General features: G+C 43.0%; 1 protein-coding gene and 1 non-coding gene across 4 annotated transcripts; one reads left to right on the top strand and one right to left on the bottom strand.

The window, feature by feature from the left end:
• Positions 1-3,779: 3,779 nt before the first annotated feature.
• On the bottom strand, positions 3,780-15,997 carry CHADL (chondroadherin like). 3 transcript variants are annotated; one of them, XM_053406730.1, is made up of 5 exons: positions 15,879-15,997; positions 10,555-10,723; positions 7,615-9,285; positions 6,249-6,415; positions 3,780-5,568 (listed from the first exon to the last, which is right to left on the bottom strand). In XM_053406730.1, exons 2-5 carry the CDS (start codon positions 10,708-10,710, stop codon positions 5,277-5,279), a joined length of 2,286 nt encoding a protein of 761 aa, XP_053262705.1. In that variant the 5' UTR covers positions 10,711-10,723; positions 15,879-15,997; the 3' UTR covers positions 3,780-5,276. The 3 variants fall into 3 exon arrangements, with proteins under 3 accessions (XP_053262705.1, XP_053262704.1, XP_053262703.1); XM_053406729.1 differs by lacking the exon at positions 15,879-15,997 and adding an exon at positions 11,604-11,672; XM_053406728.1 differs by lacking the exon at positions 15,879-15,997 and adding an exon at positions 11,362-11,593.
• A 3,880-nt stretch (positions 15,998-19,877) lies between these two features.
• Positions 19,878-19,993, top strand: LOC128422942 (U5 spliceosomal RNA). The gene has a single exon (XR_008332626.1). It is a non-coding gene; the product is annotated as a U5 spliceosomal RNA (small nuclear RNA).
• The last annotated feature ends 373 nt before the right edge of the window (positions 19,994-20,366 follow it).

The raw sequence follows: 20,366 nt of genomic DNA, 5'->3' as shown, positions 1-20,366 counted from the left end.
AGAGAAGAGACTACGTTTACTTCAGGATCTGGGGCGGAATACAGCTGAGCAAAGTGAGAGTGCCAACTGGCTGCTGTGATATTATTAACGATGAACGAGTGGGGTCTTAAACCTGCATTAATTAAATTCCAGAATTTCTTGTCGTCACGGGTTTTAATGGCCACTGACAGGGCCGTCCAGCGTTCTTTCGCAAAGAGCAATTTCTTATGTTGAACTTCTTGTAGAATGAACGGAATTGGGCTAACTCCCTGATTTTGCTCTGGGAGCTGTCTGATTTCATATCAGACTGAAGAAATCTAAGCCAACTTCTGCACTGTTTGCATTCTTGGTCGAACCAAGTTTGATTCTTCCAGGTTAGAATCGCACGGGGAGGTTTCGTGAGTGAGGGAAGCAAGTAGGCTAGAATTTGCTGGAAAGTTGAGAAATGATTCACATTCGTTGTTAACAGCTGAGCTTTCAAGGCTAGGATCTCAGGGGAATTTAGGAGGACTTTTATGTCTTGCTCCAGATAGATATCCCACTTCTTACGTCCGGGGGCTAAGATCAGTGGGTCCTGGAGGTGGAATGAGCTGGGAAACCCCAGCTGTGTGTGGGGGAAGGAGATGGCAATTGGAAGGTGGTCACTTTCGGTTCTGTTGAACACATTGAAGCAATATGCCTTATCATTAAATGCCGAGGAGGACCAGATGTAGTCTATAACGCTTGCCCCTCTCGAACCTAGAAAAGTATAGAATCCCCCGGACCAGTCTTTGGGTGTGCCATGCAAGCTGTGCAGCCCGCAGTTTATGGTAAGCTCCAGTAGTATGATGCCAGCCCTATTGATGGTCTTATCATGTGAGTTCCACGTAGGAAACCACTCTTCTTCTATGAATAATTGCGACTTATGGGTGAATGAGCCTATATCTGCTCCGATTCTGGCGTTAAAGTCCCCCATTATAAGGATCTCTGACTTTGGAAATTCAGCCACCGATTTATCGAGGATAAATCTTAAATCCTCCCAAAACTGATTTGATTGAGAAGGGGAGGAGGTAGATGGATTGTACAAGTTTACACATATGAAGTCCCCAACCGAGCTATTAGTGATATGTAAAGTTTGAATGGAATTACTCTCTAACCAAAAGAGAGGAGAGATATTAAGTTGAAGCTCCTGCGAAACAAATGTTGCCAGGCCACCACTAGGGCGCCCATACAAATGTGTTTTGGACGCAGGAATCACAAAGGCGTCATAGCCCGGTAGGGATGGGGGGGGTGACGATTCTAGGCACCAGGTCTCTTGTATACCCATAATCTGGAATTTCGCTAAAAACTCTTTCATATCCCCGCCATCCTGTTTGGACGTCCATCCCGCCACATTCCAGGATAGCACATTAAAGCAGTTTGAGGAGGGACTATGTGCTAGTCAGTTACTCTGGTTACTGGTGGGAGAGGCATTGCCAAGGGTCTGAGACAGCACCAGGCGTGAAGTTGCCGGAGGTGACGAAGGGGTGGTAATTTGATTGATATGTCCAACAGGGTCATCAATAAGACCTGAGCTGTCTCTTTGCACAGTGGCTTCCTTAACGTTTATGTATTGGCTTGAAGAGGTTGTGGGTAAATGAGGTTCTGCCAAAAGAGGTTGACTGGCAAAGGACGAGGATGTACAGTCATCTGAGTGGGCCGCACTGATTGAAGACTCCAGGTCAGGCATAGATGAATAGGACATTGACAGATTTCCAAGATGGGGGGTGTTTGGCGCCTTGCTCTTTAAGACGAAGGGCGAAGTAGTTGATTGCAGATCTATTAGTAGAGGTGAAGGGAGACTGCGTTGCGACGGAGTATGAGGAGCTTCCGCCAGGCAGGCTGCCATATCATCCGTTAATGGAGTCCCAATATTTGGCAGGGATTTCTGGGGTGTTAGCCCCTTCGTGACTGCGTTCCTTTGATTTAGTAGGTTACTATGACCAGATTTTGAGGAGATTTTTTTCTCTTGAAGTACATGTGTAAGATGCTGCTTGAGTATATCAAGCCTATTTATAACTTCCTGCTGTTCTTCTAATGGCAACTCACCATAGGATGAGATAAGGTCCCTCTCCTCTAAAGCAGCCAGATGGTCATGCTTCTCTGTTGCTGGAGTAGATAAACCAGGTAGCTTGGGCTGAGAGGGAGGGTGAGGTTCCCGGGTGGGCAGCTTGAATTTCAAGACTATGTCGCGCCAGTCTGGTGAGCGGGTACCTTTTTGTACGATATTACGGAAAAGAGGTTTAATCCTGGTGTCGTGAAAGACTCTCGTTGGAAAGATGCCCCAGGTGGCCAAAAACGCTTTACGCCTAACCAGTAAGGAAGGAATTTTTGGTGACTGGAAGGAGAGCAGTACTTTTTGGAACCGATGGTAGTAGTTCAAAAGTTTCACTGAACTAAGATCTATTAGTGGAGGCCAAATCTGAAGGAGTTGCCTTAGATGATCTTTGATATCTCTTGAATTATTCCACCTTGGGGACCAGGGGTCACTGCTGCGTATAGTTAGACATATTTTGTTTGGTTGTAGGATCAGAGATTGAGAGTCCAATTGAGCTTTTAATAAGTGACCACCAGAACCACTTTCATGTCTAACAGGGGAGGTACACCTCTGTCCCTTTAAATCCCTCGGAGGCAGAGTGAGGTTGAGCTGCAACTCCAACAAATGGGCCTCAAGCTTTTGGTGAAGGTTATTCACCTGCATGGAGATCCCATTTATGCTCTTAAAGATGCAGCGCAGGGTCCTGGTTATTAATTGGAAATGATCGAATCCCATGCCGTCGCCCAGGGCCAACTCGGACTCCCCCTTCGAGGTGGCTCTCACTTCTTTGTCATTATCCTTAGCATTATTCGTTGCCTTCGAGTTCACCCCCTCCACTTCTATGTCGGCTGCGAGGTCAATTAAAGGATTAAAACGATTGTGAGTTTCAACCGTGTAGCTATCTTCCTCGTTATTTCTGCTACAGTTAAAAAAGAAAGAGTCAATCTTGGACTGTTTGGGCCTCGGGGGAGGCATTGCCTCGTCCAGGTCCCTTGGCCGCTTGCCATGACCCATAGTGGAGATAAGGAGAAATATCCACAGTAATTGGCAATATCTTAATGCACCTTAGAGAGTATTGTAGGAGGCAGGGGAGTGGTAAGTAAGAAAAAGTTGGTAGAGTTCGTTGCTTACTTACAATTCTCAGTCCACATAACTCATCGCCTCTTAGGCAGCTCCGGCACAATACAACCTCTCCCCTCTTTATTATTTTCTGTTCTTCTTAGCCAGTAGACGAAGCAATGGACGAAACTGCAAGTTGGTCGCAAGGACTACAATCAATCTTCACTGGGCGTTCATTGTTACGCTAAGTCGAGTAGAGCCATAAAACAATAAAACAGTGCCAATAAACTAAAAACAAAGGAAGACAAAAAGATAGGCAACTATAAGGCAGCTAATAAAACAATTAAAATGTGAACTTAGGATCAAAAGGTGACTAAAAACAACTTAAAAGCTTAATGGAAGGCGGGAGGCTGTGACTAGGCTGCTGCCTCCGCCGCCATTTTTTTCTCTCTCCCGTTATTCTTTACTAGAGTGACATTTAAGATTTGTCTCTTACATTGCACTGGCAATGCACTTCCTTCTAAGAATATGAATTCCTTCCTTGTTTTGTTGCTGTAGCTGCCAGCATCCCCGACCATACAGATGACAGCCATAGTCCAGCACTGGTCCCTGGTGAGGTTAAAAGTGTGGTTAAAAGTGGCCTAAGCCTGTGAGAATCTATTCTGAGAAGTGAAGCAAGAGGAGCAGCCACATTGCCACTATGAACCAGTCTTAAAATTCTCACCACGAGAGCAGATGGGCCGTGGTATATCTCCAGAAGAGGGTTGCCATTTGAGAAAATATTAATAATGACGCTTTTCATTCTGCTAAGCTGTTACCTTGTGAAATAATGGTTGGAATAAATACTGGCCCAGCCCCCTGCAATGGCAGCTTCCTGGGATTTAAATTATGCCCATTACTTATGCATGTTTTTCCATCATCCCAGTGTTTTGAAAAGCTCCTAGGAGGAAATCTCACTACTTCCCTGGGCAACTTGTTCCATTGTCTGACGCTTCTTACAGTGAAAAGGTGCTTCCTGATACGCGGCTTTCAGCTGCTAACTTTAGCATGGACACTTAGAAAGAAGTCATTTTGCAAGCAAAGGAACTTGCTTTTGAAAAAGGCTGTAAATCTGCTGTGCTGCAACTTGCCCCCACGGCTGCTTTTGTTTCCTGCTGTGAAACGCTTGATTTCATTTTTGTTTGGGGACATCTTGGTTCTTTGGAACCATCTTATCCCATGGTTCTTTCAATGCACATTCTTTTGCTATTGCGTCAAATCCCCCGTATTTTGTCTCTTGTAGAATGTTTGCCACCTCCAGAGATAACTCCAGAACACACCAGAGATAAGAGGCAGTTTAACCTTGGGAAGAGCATTGGTTGCTTACAGATGGTGAGCTCCTAGCACTACCCAATTATTGCTCTTCTGTGGTAAGCTATGCTAGAATTCACAACAAATTCCTCAACTCTGAATTGCAAAATTCTGTATATAGTGCCAAAGGCTATTGGCATAGTAGAACATCAATGCATAAATTTGGCAAACTGAATACAATGAGTAGCAGAAGACAAAGACTTAGCCAAATTGTAGCTTAGCCCAAATATTCCAATGCTTAGAAAAAGCATCACAAGAGCATTAACTTTAATAATAACTAAATATACTTCACAAAGTCAACTTTCTAACTATCTCATCTAACAGAAAGTGCTGTTTCGACTTCAACTAAATGCTCCTGCTTGAGACTGTGGGTTCTTTTACAATTTAGCCATGATGCAGAAACAGCACACAGTTCAGCTGTGGGCAAAAAATCCAGCAACCTTGAGAATGCTTTACATTACCTATGTATGTATGGCAAGCTCTTAATACTTTTTAAACCCTTGTTAAATACAGACTGGAAAGTGTGCAGGACATGTCTGGCTAAATCATGGTGACAAGAGGAGTACTTGGTACCTGCCACTACTTCCAGACTAGCAGAATAAACTATAGAATATTTAAGTGTGCACATTTGCCTATAGAGTACAAGCATCTTGGAGATTTCAACCATGCTCAGTGCATGATTGTACAGGCAGACAGCTACAGCATACCGCTCCACTTGCCTGCCTCTTTAACATCTAAGATTGACTTTTGGTATAATTATCAAGTATTCCTTTGAAAATGCACCTTTTGTAGTATGGAGGGATTTACAGGCCATAAAAATGTGCCCCCCCCCTCAAGCCTTTCTCCCCCTATTAGTGGAGAAGCGCATTTTCAGCAACTTGCTTTTCCTGCTTCTGCTTTTCCTGCTTTTCTTGACTCGTATATTCCCAGCTTGCTGCTGCCTCTTCTTACTGGAGCTCCTTCCAGCCTTGGCTTTGGCTTTAGTTGAACTGGTTCGTTTTGTCTTCTTGGTATTCCAGCCTGGGCAGCTTTGGAAGATAGTGACGAGCTTCACCTTCTGGCCACGTACCTCTGCTGGGGAGCCACAGGTGGCTCCTACTCTAAGATTCAGCTTGTCAAGCCACCTGAAAAGGAGGAAGAAGTGAGGCAATATAATCAGCCTAAGTGCTAAGCCTTTGTATCTTCACAGTCACACACTTTCCTGAGAGCTTGCTTCTTGATACAAGAGGACCTTCAGTTATTGTGAAACACAGAGGAGGAGAAAGGAAGGTATGGAGACTTGATGATTTCATTTAATGAATTAATTTAAAAATTAATTTTAAAAAAATCTAAGTCAGCCTAGGCAACTATGGAGCTCAGCTGATCAGCTTGATGCATAAACAAATGAATCACCTTTTCTGACTGTGTTGGGTTGCCTATCTCTTACCTAGCTTTAGTCTAGATACACTGCAGCATTTGAGTCAGCTTAAAGCATATTGGCTTGAAGGCAGATGCAATAGCATTTGAAGTGAATTGGTATAATGAAAGAGTTGCTTCGTATTTGCTGCTCTTGGGCCTTCCCCATCCCTTATTTGGTTTATTGGCAATAAAGAGGAACATGTTGAATTACTGTACAATTTTGTGACTAGGCAACAGAAACTAGAACAGTGCCCATAATCGCTTTGCTGAGATGGCTGGCAAGAGTGCTAGTCTGAGCATGTTAATAGGATGCGTTTGAAGCCCTGCCAAATAAGAAAGAGAGACAAACGTTCTGCCCACTGCTGTTCTACAAGCCCTTGTGCAGTAGTGGGAACTAGCAGCTCACTTGCGTAGCGGGAGAAGTTGGCAGTCACAAGAGAAAGGAACATCACTCAGGCTGATGACCTCCAGAGCTGTAAAGCTGTGTAAGTTCGGCAAACTGCGCACTTTGTTTTTCTCAAGATACAGACTTCTTATCTGTGGGCCCAAGCCAGTGAAGGCACCAGAGGAAATCTGCAAACACAGAACGAGTTTGGCTGTCAGACACTTAATGACATCAGCAGTAAATTCTACGTTAGCATCCTGATCTAGGCCAGTTATCTGAAACTTCTGGCGACATTGACCCACTTGGTGTGTCCCACCAGAACCCTTTGGAATGTGCTCTTCTACTTATCCAGGCACTTTAGCTTCCACATCCCACCCCAGACTGATTACGGTCGTTCCATATTACTTTAAGGAAAAAACTTGGATGGGGAAATGGAATTGCTCTACCAGATCTGAGCATCTTCAACCTATAGCTATAAGGGTGCTGGAATAAAGGAAATAATAGTTCTAGCTTTTAAATTTGCTCATCTGCCATGTTTTCTGCTTTGTACCTTCTCCCAGCCCCTTTCAGATGGTGGCTTTTAATCAAAAGAAAATCAGCAATAACCCCCAGGGTCATATTTATACATTGTGCAGGTAGTTTGGATGCAAGCTGTTTAAAAAGTCAGACTGAGTCAGACCCCTGGTTCATTTAGCTGCGCTCTGGGGTTTTATTCAGGCAGCCATCTTTCCCAGTCATAGCAGGAGATGTCAAGGAATGAACCTGGGACCTTTTTGCATAAGAAGCCTGTGTCCTGATAACTGGGCAATGGCCATTCCCTCAGCCTGCAAGAGCCATGACATGAAATGGAACAGCTGTGCAGCAGAGAGAGTTTGAGTAGGGACAGCCTCTCCTGTCGCCACTGCAATGTGTGGAAAAGCCACACCTGCTAGAAAATGTATTTCATATCTCTCTTAAAGGCCTAAGAGCAGATTTTGTGGTCCAGGGGGAAGGTCATTAGCTCAGAGGCAGGCACCTTCCTTGCATGCAGAAAGTCCTGCACTTAATGCCTGGCATTGCCAAGTGGGGCTGGGGAAAACCCCTGTCTGAAACCCTTGATTGCTGCTGTCAATTGGTTACTGAGCTAGATGAACCAATGCAAGTCTGATTTGATTAAGTTTATCCCCTTCAGGTGAAGCTTGTATTTGGGGAAGGTGGCAAGATAGGGCCTACAGGTGGGTTAGGGCCTCCTAACACATTTATACAATTTCCCAAATTCTTCTTATGACACCTGAGAACTTGGTATTCAATAAAATTAAGCAAAGAAACATTTGCAAAGGGGTGTTATTGGGAATATGATGGCAAGAGAAGGCAGGTCTTAATTTCCAACCTCCCTACCCCTGCTTACCTGTTCTAGCCCCATATCATCCAAATACAGGTGCTGTAGAGATCTTGCCACTGGCAGGAAGGCACCATCCCCAATGTACTTTATGGGATTCTTGGACAACTTCAGTTCACTAAGCGTGGGCAGCCCTCTGAGAGACTTGGTGGGCACTTCCTGCAAAAGATTCTCATCTAGATGCAGCTTCTCCAGCAGCTTGGCATGTCCCAGAGCCTTGGGAGACATGTGAGTGATGCGGTTCCCTGTTAAGTATAACCAGCGTAGCTTCTCCAGCCCAGCCAGATCATTATCGGTCAGCTGACCGATGGAGTTGTGTTGCAAGTGGAGGGCAAAGAGGTTCGGCAAGAGAGTGAAGGAGCTTTTGGATATTTGGTTGAATCCATTGTGGTCCAGGTAGAGATATGCAAGCTGGGCAGGCCCTTTGAAAACATCAGCATCTACAGAATCTATGTTGTTGTTAGACAGGTAAAGGTAGACGAGGTTTTTCAAGTCCTGGAAAGCACCAGGCTGCAGCCTTGCAATCTTGCAGTTCTGCAGATGGAGTGATGTCAGGTTTCTCAAGCCAGGGAAGGAGTCTTGCGGTACCGAGTGGAACTCATTATAGCGCAAGTCCAGAAGTTGGGTGTTGCTTGGAAAGCCTTTGGGAATACTCTGGAGGTTTCTGCTGACACAGTTTGCATGCTGGGAATCTGGTGAACAAGTACATCCTTGTGGGCATCTTACAGCATCCTTCTCTGGTTCCCTGGTGACCGTGGCCAGGCTAGGCAGCAGCTCCTCACCCAATGCGTGACTTCTGCACTTCATATCTGTTGCCCTCAGGGATTCCAGGTGCTCTCCCCTGACGGCAGCAGGACCAGCACATACCACATCGGCGTGTATTCTTGCTTTCGCAGCCCATTCTTTGAAGGGGCGCATTTCACAAGTGCAAAGGACAGGGTTCCCTGTTAGGTCAATTTTTTTGAGGTGGGCCATCTCCGTCTGTGGCTGCAACACGGACAGCTGGTTGTTATGCAGGTCAAGAGTGTGCAGCAGGGGGCTCTTGACAAAAGCTCTGTGTGAGACTTCCTGAAGGGCCATGTTGTCCAAGAAGAGCTGTTTCAGGGATGCCATCTCAATGGCCTCCTCACCAATATAAGTGATTGGGTTATGTCCGAGGTCTAGCTGGGCTGTGCCAGACAATCTAGAGAGGGCCTCGTTAGGAAGGAACTGAAGTTCATTGTGATCTAGGCTTAGCCTCCTAAGGGTCGATAATCCACCAAAGGCCTCGTTGGCAAGCACATTGAGTGAGTTGTGGGACAAATTAATCCACTTGATCAACTGAAGTCCCTGGAAGACCATATCTGGTAGGTAAACCAAGGAGTTTCTGGCCAGGTTAAGAAAGGTGAGGAAGCCCAGCTGACTAAAAGCCCCTGGCTTTATTTCCTCAATGCTATTATTTTCCAGGATAAGCTGCCGGAGGGAGGAGAGGCCATCTAGAGACTCTTGGTAGATGAATGCTATATTGTTGGAAGCTAAATTGAGGTAGACAAGCCGTCCTAATCCCCTGAAAGCCCCTTCCTCAATGCTTTCCACCTTGCATCTCTGAAGTTTCAGGTGGGTGAGGTATGGAATAGGCAAGAAAGTTCCTGCAGAGATGACTTTGATTTCATTACCCCGGAGGTCAAGTCTTTGAGTGACCTGTTGATTACACAGATAAGCTTAAATGTCTAGTTGCATGGACCTGATACCAAATGGGAATTTGTCTACTTGAGACCAGAGTTTTGGGAGTCTCAGGTCTGGGTAGCCACAGGGTATCAGTAGCTTCAAATAAAGCAGTTTGTACAAAAAGGAGTGGGTAATATTTTCAGGCCGCATCAAACAACTTGTTTGAGAAGGTGGTTATAGAATACACTTTAATAAAGGGGGTACTTTCTCAGTTGTATAATCTGTGATATGATTTTGACTATTATAAAATTCCTTGGAACAGAGACTTGGGTTCTTGGATTTCTGAAAGTGCTTGGTCTGTCATAACAATATGATGACTTCTTTGGCTTGTTATGATTTAGGAGCATAAGAAGCTGCCTTATGCTGAGTCAGGCCAATGGTCCATCTGGCTCAGTATTGCTTACACTGACTGGCAGATGCTCTCTGGGGTTTCAGGCAGGGAGTCTCTCCCAGCTTTATCTGGTTATTGAACCTGGGACTTTTAACATGGAAGGCAGATGCACTACCACTGAGCTGTGGCCCTTCCACTTTATGGGGAAGTCCAATATAATATTGTGTTTAAGTGGCATATTATTCCAGCTAAAACCTCAGACCAACTGCAGGATGTGTGCAAGGGGGGCATGCCAGTTTTATCCATTTGGGTGGAATTGTAATATGGTGCATGGGTGAGGTATACAGGTTTTGGATGAAGATAGGGCCAATCTTAGGTGCTAGTGCTATCGTAATTACTCACCTCACTGTCTTAATAGTGTAGGTAATGGATATAAAATGTATGTGTATTATTTTGACCTGTTTGCAATTGCTGAGATTGTTCTTTCTGGTAGTGCAAGGCTCAAGGTATATGATTGATTAAGGAATGTCTGATTAAATCCTTAGATATGATGTAAATGGATGAACTGACATACTATTAATATTAGAAATTTGTTAGAGGCAGCTATTTATTAAAAAAAAAAAGTCTCTGGGTCACAGAGACCTTAGATGGCTTCACTAGAACTTTTAAAGAAACTCCAACCCACTGCTAATGCAGAAAACCCATTAAACATCTCTGATAGGTAGCATTCCAGCCTTGGCTGAATAATAAAAGAGCACTCACCACTTTACAAGGCATTTCCCCCCCAAAACTCTTTTCAGTTTGAACTTTGCCAGTAGGGTGTTGGAGGAAAGGGCCCTATGGATGCTTCATAGAAGTGCACTTGCGCAAACCTCGTGTTGCACGCCCCTTGTTGCTTCCCGCAAACTGACCTGAGGGATGTTAATGGGCACCTTGGTGAGGTTCTTGTTCAAGCACATGACTTGATGCTTGATGCCGTCGCAGAGGCAGATTTGTGGGCAGCGTTCAGCAACCGTCTTTCCGGTGAGTAGGGTTGACAACAGGAGAAGGCGCACAGAGGTCCACATCTTGGGGAAGCGGCTGAGTAGGGAATATGCAAGAAAGCCAAGTCGTAAGGCAATATTAAACTTTCTGCTGCTGTCGTGGACTGGCTGGAGGCAGAGGAGCGGTGGGAGGCTGGATGGGTAAATGGTTTGAATAAGGCTGCATCCTGAAAGGTGTTAGAAAACACAAGGCAAATCCTCAACATGTGTTCCCACCATACTTCTTTAGTAACTGTTAAACAAATGGACTTGTGCACTGGGTGTGCATGCTGAATGCACAAAACCACATACAGTGGTACCTCGGGTTACAGACGCCTCAGGTTACAGATGCTTCAGGTTACAGACTCCGCTAACCCGGAAGTAGTACATCAGGTTAAGAACTTTTCTTCAGGATGAGAACAGAAATCGTGCGGTGGCAGTGGGAGGCCCCATTAGCTAAAGTGGTACCTCAGGTTAAGAACAGTTTCAGGTTAAGAATTGACCTCCAGAACAAATTAAGTTCTTAACCAGAGGTACCACTGTATTTTTTAAAAAATGCTCTACACAGATGACCTTAATATTGTCACTGTGATGTAATAAAAAGGGGTATAAACTGAGCAAGTGATCTTAAGATACACTGCCTCCCCTCCCCCCCAATCCAAACTTTAATATATCCAAGACAGGCACTTTCCATACCAGAAACCTTCATTCTTCCTCATTTGCAATGTTGCTCCTGGACTGGAAGCAAATCACAGTTCTTGAGAATTAAGACCAATTAAAGCAATCTCATGTTGAGAATACAACTTTAATCAATTTAGCTCTTTAATACTTCTGCTTCCTGCTTTTCCTTCACTGCTCTTCACTTTGTGTATTTTTTAATGGCTGTTTTTAAAAGACAAATGTTAAGGCTCCCGTTGTTAGAAGTGAATCTGACCTACCTTAGGGAGGCCCCTCAGCCAAAGTAAAGAGAACAGCAGGGGCTTTGGAGAGAGACCAAGAGAGAGAAGGAAATGGAGGAGGGGTGTGTGCACTTGGAATCACAAATCAACATAGTTTAGACAAAATTAAAATGGAGGAAGAAATCCCTGAAGATTTAGAAACATACATAACCTGGGCACAAAAGCCCAAAGCAAAAATCAGTAATTTTTCATTTACAGGGCAATAAAATTGATTTATACTGTATATAGCCCTCTCTTCTGCCCACCCCACCTCAACTGATGTGCAGGTTATTTTACATAATGCAACAAAATGAAACCATCACTTGATGCCAAGAGGTTCATTTCTTTGCTTTCCCTTCATTTGCCTTCTTTTTGCGCGACCTTCTTTGTGAATTTTCATTTTTCTTTGCCTGTTCTCTCAAATCTGCATGTCTTGGTTATTTTCTGTGCCTGTCAATTTTCCTCTATTGCCAAGGTTAAGATTTCACTCCTCCCTGAAGACCCCTTTCTCTGTAGAATACAAGAGTCTTTACATACATACACCACTTCATTCATTAATTCATTCCACACCTCACCCATTACAACTAATAATACAAAAAAAAATAGATTTCCTAAGGGTTAGTCTTGCTTATTGGAAATATAAAATATTTCTCCTTACTTCCTCTCAGTAAACTGTCAATTACAATACACTCTTCACACATAAAATAAACAGAATGTTTAATACCAGTGAACACAACTGTATCCTGGAAGTGTTATGAATTGCATATTTTTTTGTTTTAGAGAAAGAAGCTCCTGTACTTTAAGCGACTAATTACAATGAAAGTGGAGTTTACAAAGGTATATGGTACTGTTTTAAGTGTTGCATTTTTTATGGACAGTTCCAAACCTGGCGGATTCCACAGCCGTCCCTGTCAGAGAAGCACAGTATGATTCAGATGTCCTTGGCATCTAACTCCCATCATCCCTCACCACTAGCCTTGCTGGCTGGGGCTGATGGCAACTGGAGTCCAGCAACATAGGGAGGGCCAAGTCTAAGAAGCCTTGTCTTCTAATCCATCTCTCTCTTTATTCCTTCTGTGCCAGCAGGCAGCCTGATACAAACCCAGCTGCAATATTTATACCCTTCTTTTACTTCAAAGAGGTCAAAGCAGCTGAGGTCAGGCTAATGTTCCCCCGATTCTCTGGAATGTGTGCTAAGCTTGAGTCTCATGTCCTTGGTGGTATTGGGTCTCAATATCTCCATTTCCTGAGTCACATGTTTACTATGACCAGTTTGTCTGTCTGTCTCTGCAGTGCAGCTGGCTAGACACAAAGCATCCCAAATTATTCATCAAATGTTGAAATACTTAAAGACTAAAAATACATCACCCACCCCATTGCACAATGCTGACTTAAAACATCTGCTTCTAAGTTTATTAGACTTTTTACATCTTGAACTCTACAACTAATTCTTACAGTCATGTTGTGGAGAAATACCCACTTAGGAATGAAGTGTCCCTATTCCTTTAGCCAGAAAGCTTCCTATTATTTGGCAGCAAAAGGGAGTTGTAAACAAAAACTTCTCCCTTTCCGTTATGGGGTACACAAGAGCCCTTACAGAGTCCTTTGTAGGTTCTCCATCAGTAGGAGAAAATAACAGCGGCCAACCAGAGAATTTTGAGAAGCAAAGCAGCTAGTAAGTCTGATCTTTATTAAAGCTGTTGCAACAGGGTGTTCCCTCCACATGCAGGAGAGAGGAGGAGGACCCAGGACAAAGGTGTGCAAGCCCTTATATAGACTTTTGAACTGCCCACCCTAGAGCCCAAGACCACCCCTCCATACATCATACATACATCAGAGAAGGGGCGGACTACAACAGAAATCTGAGTGCGTTGTTTTTATCTTGTCTGCCAGGTTACCTGATTGGATTACCTGGGCATCCTGGCCACTCTTTTGTTATCGTAGCTACTCAGTTTCTGAATCCAGGTCACAGGTCACAGGCTCACCCTATTCATATCCCTTAAGGTAGGACTTGTGAACAAAGAGACAATGGGAAGACTTCCCATTTCCTTCGACCTTGCAGAGAAATATTTGAGGTCATTTGGGAGAGACAAAATGGTTTCAGGACTTTTTTCTGTGGGGTTTCAGACATGTGGTTTATACATTTATGTACGTGCTTGCTTGGTACGTTTATGAACATTTATTTTTTATATATAAGACCTTAAAATTCTTATAACAAGGGCTTTATAATTATCCCCAACTACAACTGACAAAATGCTTCTCCTTCCCCAAGGTGCCCACTAACTTACCTAGTTCCTTACCTGGATAAGTCTACGTAAAGTTGGGAAGAATAAAAGAAATATTGGTGTGAAAACTATCAGAACCTTGTAAACATTCCTGGTATGTGCATTTGCAATGAAAAGAGCTGAATGAGCTCTTGTTCAACAGTGGTGTGTGTGCGCTCTCTCACTCCCTCTCAAACACACAAACACACAGGGAGGGTGGAAGCAGGGAAGGCAGCAGCAAAAAGGAAGACCTGCAATTACCTTTAATTTATCAGTTGCTGCTACCTATAATATTTGGGGGTCAACTGAGGAGTTTTCTATGTACACCAATAAAATAGCATGCAGAATAATTTGAAAGCACATCCACATGTCTCTTGAGTACCTTCGCAGAGTACCTTTTAAATTTTTAAATTTAAAAATTGTACTTCTGTTTAGGAATTAATATGAAACCAGCATATGGATTGCAAACTCAATATGTTTATTTATCATGTGTATAGGTATCCCTCTTGAGCACACTGGGTAAGACCTGTGTGTAAAGTCATCATCCGTTGTTGTTGTAATTAATTCACATCCCACACATGTTGCAGGGCGTTTTGTAGTCACATTAATTCTTAGATGCAAGAGTCTTCCGTGTAGGAATTGTGTCATATATGCAATGGCACTCATTTAGGGGAGTGTTTCAGTGCATTTACTCTGCATAATCTCAGGGCATATTCTAAATCAGAAATGGCTAACCCTCAGTCTGAGAGCCTGATCTGTCCCTCCTAGCAAATTTTTCTGGACCCCTAAGACCCCATCAATTTTGGCAACGAAAACAAAAAACAAGGGAAACCTCTTGTTGGGTTTAAAACCTCTCTGCTCACTCCAGTAGTCTGGTGGGAGTGAGAATGGACTTGTCAGCTGATCAGTTATCTGATGAGCAGGAAAGGAGTGAAGTGGCATCTGTTTTTGGGTGGTGCTCATGGAATATAGCTGATAGTGTGGAAAGTGAATATCGAAAGTACTTGCAGCTTTCAACAGAATAACAGTAGGCTAGAAGGCCACCAGAGATTTATACCCAAATGCCCAGGCAAGAGCAAATTCAGAACTAAAGGTAGACATTTTGTACAGCTCATCTTTCACACAAGGCAGGGACAACAGTCAAATAGCATTGCGGAAAGTGTTGGGAGGCACAGAGCATAACACAGGCTTGGCCAGTCACATTCCACCCTCTTTTGAGGGGGTTGCACTGGCAATATTTATCTGCCTGCTGGAGGCCTTGCTTTACCGCTCATAAAGTAGATTTGGATGTAACAGTCCCTTCATTTATTTCAAACTATTCAAGTAACTCCATGTGCATGAGGTAATTTGTTTTCTGTATAATTTCCTTTGCTGCTTATGGTGCACTGGAAAGCTAGAATTTTCCACAAAGTTTGGGAAATTGTCTTTATGGAGGGTTGTGGGACTGAAGGGAGAATGCTGGTTTATTTGCCATAGGGTTGAAATGATCACCCCCCCCACCCCCCCCCCCCACCGTTGGGAATGCCTGTAAAGCTGCCATACTGTTGCTTTGAATGTCAAAAAAAATAAGGGACATGGTTAATTTCGGAATGCTTCTGCCAACGGAAACCCTGTATTCAGAATGTCCTTTGAAAATGTCAGGATTTCAGCCTACAAAGGGAGAGTTTATTATCATCACAAAAGTGACCCAAAGTGACTTACATTAAAGCCAATTAAAATAAGCACAGCCAATAAAAACCTAAAAACACACCTACACAGATAAAAGGCAGTTCTTACAGATCCTAACCCTCTAATAGAGGCTATAAATACCTGAAAGCCCAATATATAATGCACTGCAGGCATCCAGCCTACAGCCGATAATAGACAATGGAAGTTAGTTAAGACTGTCCTTGTCTAGATATGAGCACAGCTGGGCCACCAGTCAAAGCCAATGGAAGGCACTCTGCACCGTCAAGGCCACTTGAGCTTTAGGTGATAGAAGTGAATTTGGAATTACCCGTAAGCTACGTACCTTCAGAGGGAGTGAAAACCATCCAGGATTCTCATACAAGCTAATCAGTCCTCTTTTTTTCTGCCTGCCATTGCAGTGGCTGGTAATGGAAACACACATCAAGAGCTCTTCATCCTTGCATTAACACTGGACTCTTTGTAATACCTTTAGACTTGGGCAAGCTGCAGCCCTTCCACAGACGGAAACAAGGAAGCTCATGGAGCAGAATTGCAGAGTGCCGCTTCCCCCCTTCAGGCTGTCAAATAGGCCAACCTGTATTACACAGCCTCTCGTTTATGAAGGCGGAGAAGTCCTTCCTCTGCAAGCAGTTTCTCAGTGTGTGTGCGCACGCACATGCGCACACACAGCAAGTTAAATTTCCAAATATCCTTATTGATTTGAATGATTTGCTCCAGTACATTAAATGCAAATTAAAACAAAGGAAAAACCTGTTGGATTCCAGCGTTTTGTTGTAAACAAAAATTGCCCTTTTCCCTTATGGGGTATCCAAGAGCCCATATAAAGTCCTTACATAGGTTCCCTATTGGTAGGAGAGAATATCAGAGGCCAACCAGAGAATATTGAGAAGCAAAACAGCTAGTAAGCTTGATCTTTATTAATCTGTTGCAACAGGGTGCTCCCCTCACCCGCAGGAGAGAGGAGGGACCCCGAAAAATGGCATGCAAGGCCTTATAAAGACTTTAGAAATTGCCACCCTGTGGATCAAGACCACCCCCAGAAACATCATACATACATCACAGAAGGGGTGTAACCTAAGACCACCCCTCAGATACATCACACCCACATCACAGAAAAGGTGGTCTAAAACAGAAATTTGAATATTGTTTTTCTCCTGTCCTTGTTTATCTCCTGTCTGGCAGGTTACTTGATTGGATTGCCTGGGGAGCCCGCCATTCTTTTGTAGTGATACTTATAAGGTTCCTGGGCCAGGTCACAGGTTCACACCCTATTCATATCTTAAATGTGTCCTTAAGACAGGATTTGTGAGGAAAGAGACAATGGGGAGGTTTCCCACTTTGACCTTGCAGAGAAAACATTTGGTCATTTTGGAATCAAAATGGTTCCAGGTTGGCCTTCCTGTGCTGATCTATGTATGTACATGGTTGGTACACTTATGAACATTTAACATATATCTAAGACCTCAAAATTCCTATCACAGTTTATTATTATTAGCCATCTCAAATTTCTGTCTGGGACTCACTTCTAGCATGTTCCTGGACCACAATGTGTCAAACACCAAATTTTAGTTGCTCAACTTTTAGGTAACATGATATGTTGTTGTAGTGTTGAAAACTATATAAAATATATATTTTTAAAAAACAAAACCAACCAGATTTTAGTTTATTTGTTTGACCTTAAGAATTTGCCAGTGGACACTCCAGATTTCAAGGGCCCAATCCAGCAAAAGTTAGTTGCAACTACACTTGACTGACATTTTCTAAACAGGATAATTAAATCAGCTTCAAATACTAATTAGTTGAACTGTATAATTATTTCTTTCCATGCAGGGCTAAAACATGGGCCTGGATCATCGAATGCCTTTACAGTGGTACCTCAGGTTAAGTATTTAATTCGTTCCGGAGGTCCGTTCTTAACCTGAAACTGTTCTTAACCTGAAGCACCACTTTAGCTAATGGGGCCTCCTCCTGCTGCTGCGCCACCGCTGTACAGTTTCTGTTCTCATCCTGAAGCAAAGTTCTTAACCCGAGGTAATATTTCTGGGTTAGCGGAGTCTGTAACCTGAAGCGTGTGTAACCCGAGGTACCACTGTATTTTATTAGAGAATTGTTATTTTGTTCTTCAGCCAGAACAGGCTCTCAATAGAGATTTAGTGTTTAGTTCAGTTCATGACTCTTTTCTGTTACACAGTCTTTGTTTGTCAGCTATGTTATAGTAAATATAAAAAATAGGTTTATTAGCATAAGGGTGCTTCATGATTTCTTTAGTGAATTAATCTGGAGGGGCGAATGGCACACACTGCCTTCTGGATACTGTTGTCACAATCACAGTGAAAGTTAGAACAAATCTTCCATGGCTTACATAGCATTTAGAGTATTAAAAGCATAGTAAAAGCCTTGTGTTTATGAAACATACATATGTTTTATTTATTTACTCACATTTATATTCCATCTCTCCTCCCACTCAGGGTGCTTCCAAATGAGTGTTTATTGTGAGGTGTTTTTTGTTTTGTTTTTTGCAGTGCTCACATGTCATTGGTAGCCCAAATTTTTTGCTCTCTGAACCCAGATTTACTATTTGTGGAGGAAATCCAGGAAATTAATAGTTAAATAGAACCATTGTGAATAAACAAATCAGAACTTTCTCATTTATAATGTGATCCTTGGCTGTTCTCCTGTAGTCTTCAGTGTTTAGTTCAGTTCGTGACTCTTTTCTGTTATACCGTCTTCGTCTTTATAGTCTTTACTTTATAGTAAATATAAAAATTAGAATTTCTTAGAATAAGGGTGCTTCCAGGTAGTCTGTGTTGTAAATGGGGAGGGGGTCATTCAGGTATTGCAAATGGGTTATTGACAACAGTTTTTCATTTATCATACTTCCCCTTGAAGGGGTAAATGAATATTAAGGGCTTCCAGACTGAATCCTACCCATAAAATTGAGTCAAACAGATACCAGCAAAATTCAGATGGCACAGTTTAAAAGGATTTGGCACTCTACTGCAATAAACCTACTTTCCCCACAAAAATCATACTTTTGTGGTAAGCAAATGCACTGAAAATGATGGGATAAGCCTGGTTTGATGCAATGTGATATAACTTGCCCCTTAACAAATCAGAATGAACACTCAATACACAACCCAGGCTCCCAGGCTGTGAAAACAAATCAGGTTAAATGCTCAATATGGAAGTACGCTAAAACAACAACAACAGGCTAACATGCCAATTTGGGTCCGTGTTGCAAAAATGTGCATACATGAGGTGCATTCATTCCACAATATACATCCACCTGGAAGCACCCTACCACTCTGGATGATTCCAGACTGCCATTTGTGGGTGGGATTCAGTCTCGCTTTGACGGCAAATTTAAGTTGTGCAATGAAAGTTGATTCGTCTCCCTTGCCCGACCAGACTTATTGCGATAAGGAAAACGACAGGGACAATATGCACTGGGGAGTGGGCGATACCGTTTACTTGAGGCAATGTCCTGTAACAAATCAAGAGGAATGCTCAGTAAAGAGGAACATAGAAGTGGCCTCTATGTTCAGGGTAGCAAAAAGAGCTTTTCCACACTAAGCCTCATGCTTAAAAGAAAAGCCTGCAGAGGTGACCAGCACACCCCGACTCTCAGCTTTAAGGTTGTGGCCCTATTATGCGTATTTACCAATACATCTCACTGAACACACTGGATCTTAATTCCCAGTAAAGATATGCAGGATCGCGCTGCACATCACTTGCATCTAATGGCGTGAGACTTGAGGCGGGTCTGGGCTTACACTGCACTTTCCTCAAATAATTAAGAGCCTTCTCTCGCAAATAGTATTTTTATTCGTGTATCAAATGCATATTTACAGTGCACGGAGCAGATATGAGTATATACTGTACAAATCTGCTCTTGCACGCATGCACAGACTTCTCTGAGCGGAGGCAATTTTTCCTTGAACAAATGACCTCATTCATATTCTCTTCCCCGCCCCATTTCTGTAAACTAGCACCGGTGGTCTGAGCATGCGCAGTGGCGATCATTATCCGGCAGCCTCGCGACAAGTGCAGACGTCACGTGAAAGCAGATCCGGCTCGGAGGCGAAGGCGGGGCTGCTTAATTTGCATATCCCATCATACATTGCGCGGAAGGCCATAGATGATAAATTTTAAATACTTTTATTAATGTTTTTGTTTCGAACCCGATTATTAAACTCGCCTTATCACCTTGGAAATCTAGTGTTTAGTCAAGGGATTACTTTGGACAGTTCCGTTAGGTATTCGCCCTCACCTGCGAGGCTGTTGACTGATCTCCGGTAGAGACGCCCGAAGGTGTTTCCGCATACTCTGGTTTCTCTTCAGATCGTATAAATCTTTCGCCTTTTACTAAAGATTTCCGTGGAGAGGAACATTTATGAGTTTATAACTAATTTTTTGAGGCTCTGTTTCGGCAGAGCTGTCTTATGTGGTTTCCAAAAGTAGAATTAAGTATTTTTCCTTGAGTGGGTGATTGGCGTTGTTCTTTTAATTTAATATTATTTATTTTTGTGCTCTTGAGGCTGTAAGATGGGTGACAGATTTGTGGTTTTTCTGTTCTTAGGAAAGTGTGGGGTTAGAAGTGTGATGTGTTTCTGTTGGTGTACCACTTGGAGAAGGGCTATTATAAATAGTTTTGGGGTTTCTTTACTGCTTTCTACATTGCTCTTCCTTTTGGGGTTCTGTCTGAGTTGCATGATCTTAAAAGATATGAATTATGTTACTTCTCATCTCCATGTTAACACTATATTTAACCCTACTCAAAAATCTAAAAATAAATAGTATATCACTTAAA

Source organism: Podarcis raffonei, chromosome 10 (genome assembly GCF_027172205.1).
Source record: "Podarcis raffonei isolate rPodRaf1 chromosome 10, rPodRaf1.pri, whole genome shotgun sequence".
Taxonomy (NCBI): Eukaryota; Metazoa; Chordata; class Lepidosauria; order Squamata; family Lacertidae; genus Podarcis; species Podarcis raffonei.
This window is presented reverse-complemented; position numbering and strand designations above follow the sequence as displayed.

Excerpts from the sequence above, each read along its gene's own strand:
- CHADL (XM_053406728.1), bottom strand. The coding sequence starts at position 11,384 with ATGAGGAAGAATGAAGGTTTCTG. Across the intron at positions 9,286-10,554 it reads TGCCCATTAACATCCCTCAG|GTCACTCAAAGACTTGACCT; the intron begins GTCAGTTTGCGG and ends TGTAATCAACAG. Across the intron at positions 5,569-6,248 it reads CAACTTCTCCCGCTACGCAA|GTGGCTTGACAAGCTGAATC; the intron begins GTGAGCTGCTAG and ends CCTCCTTTTCAG.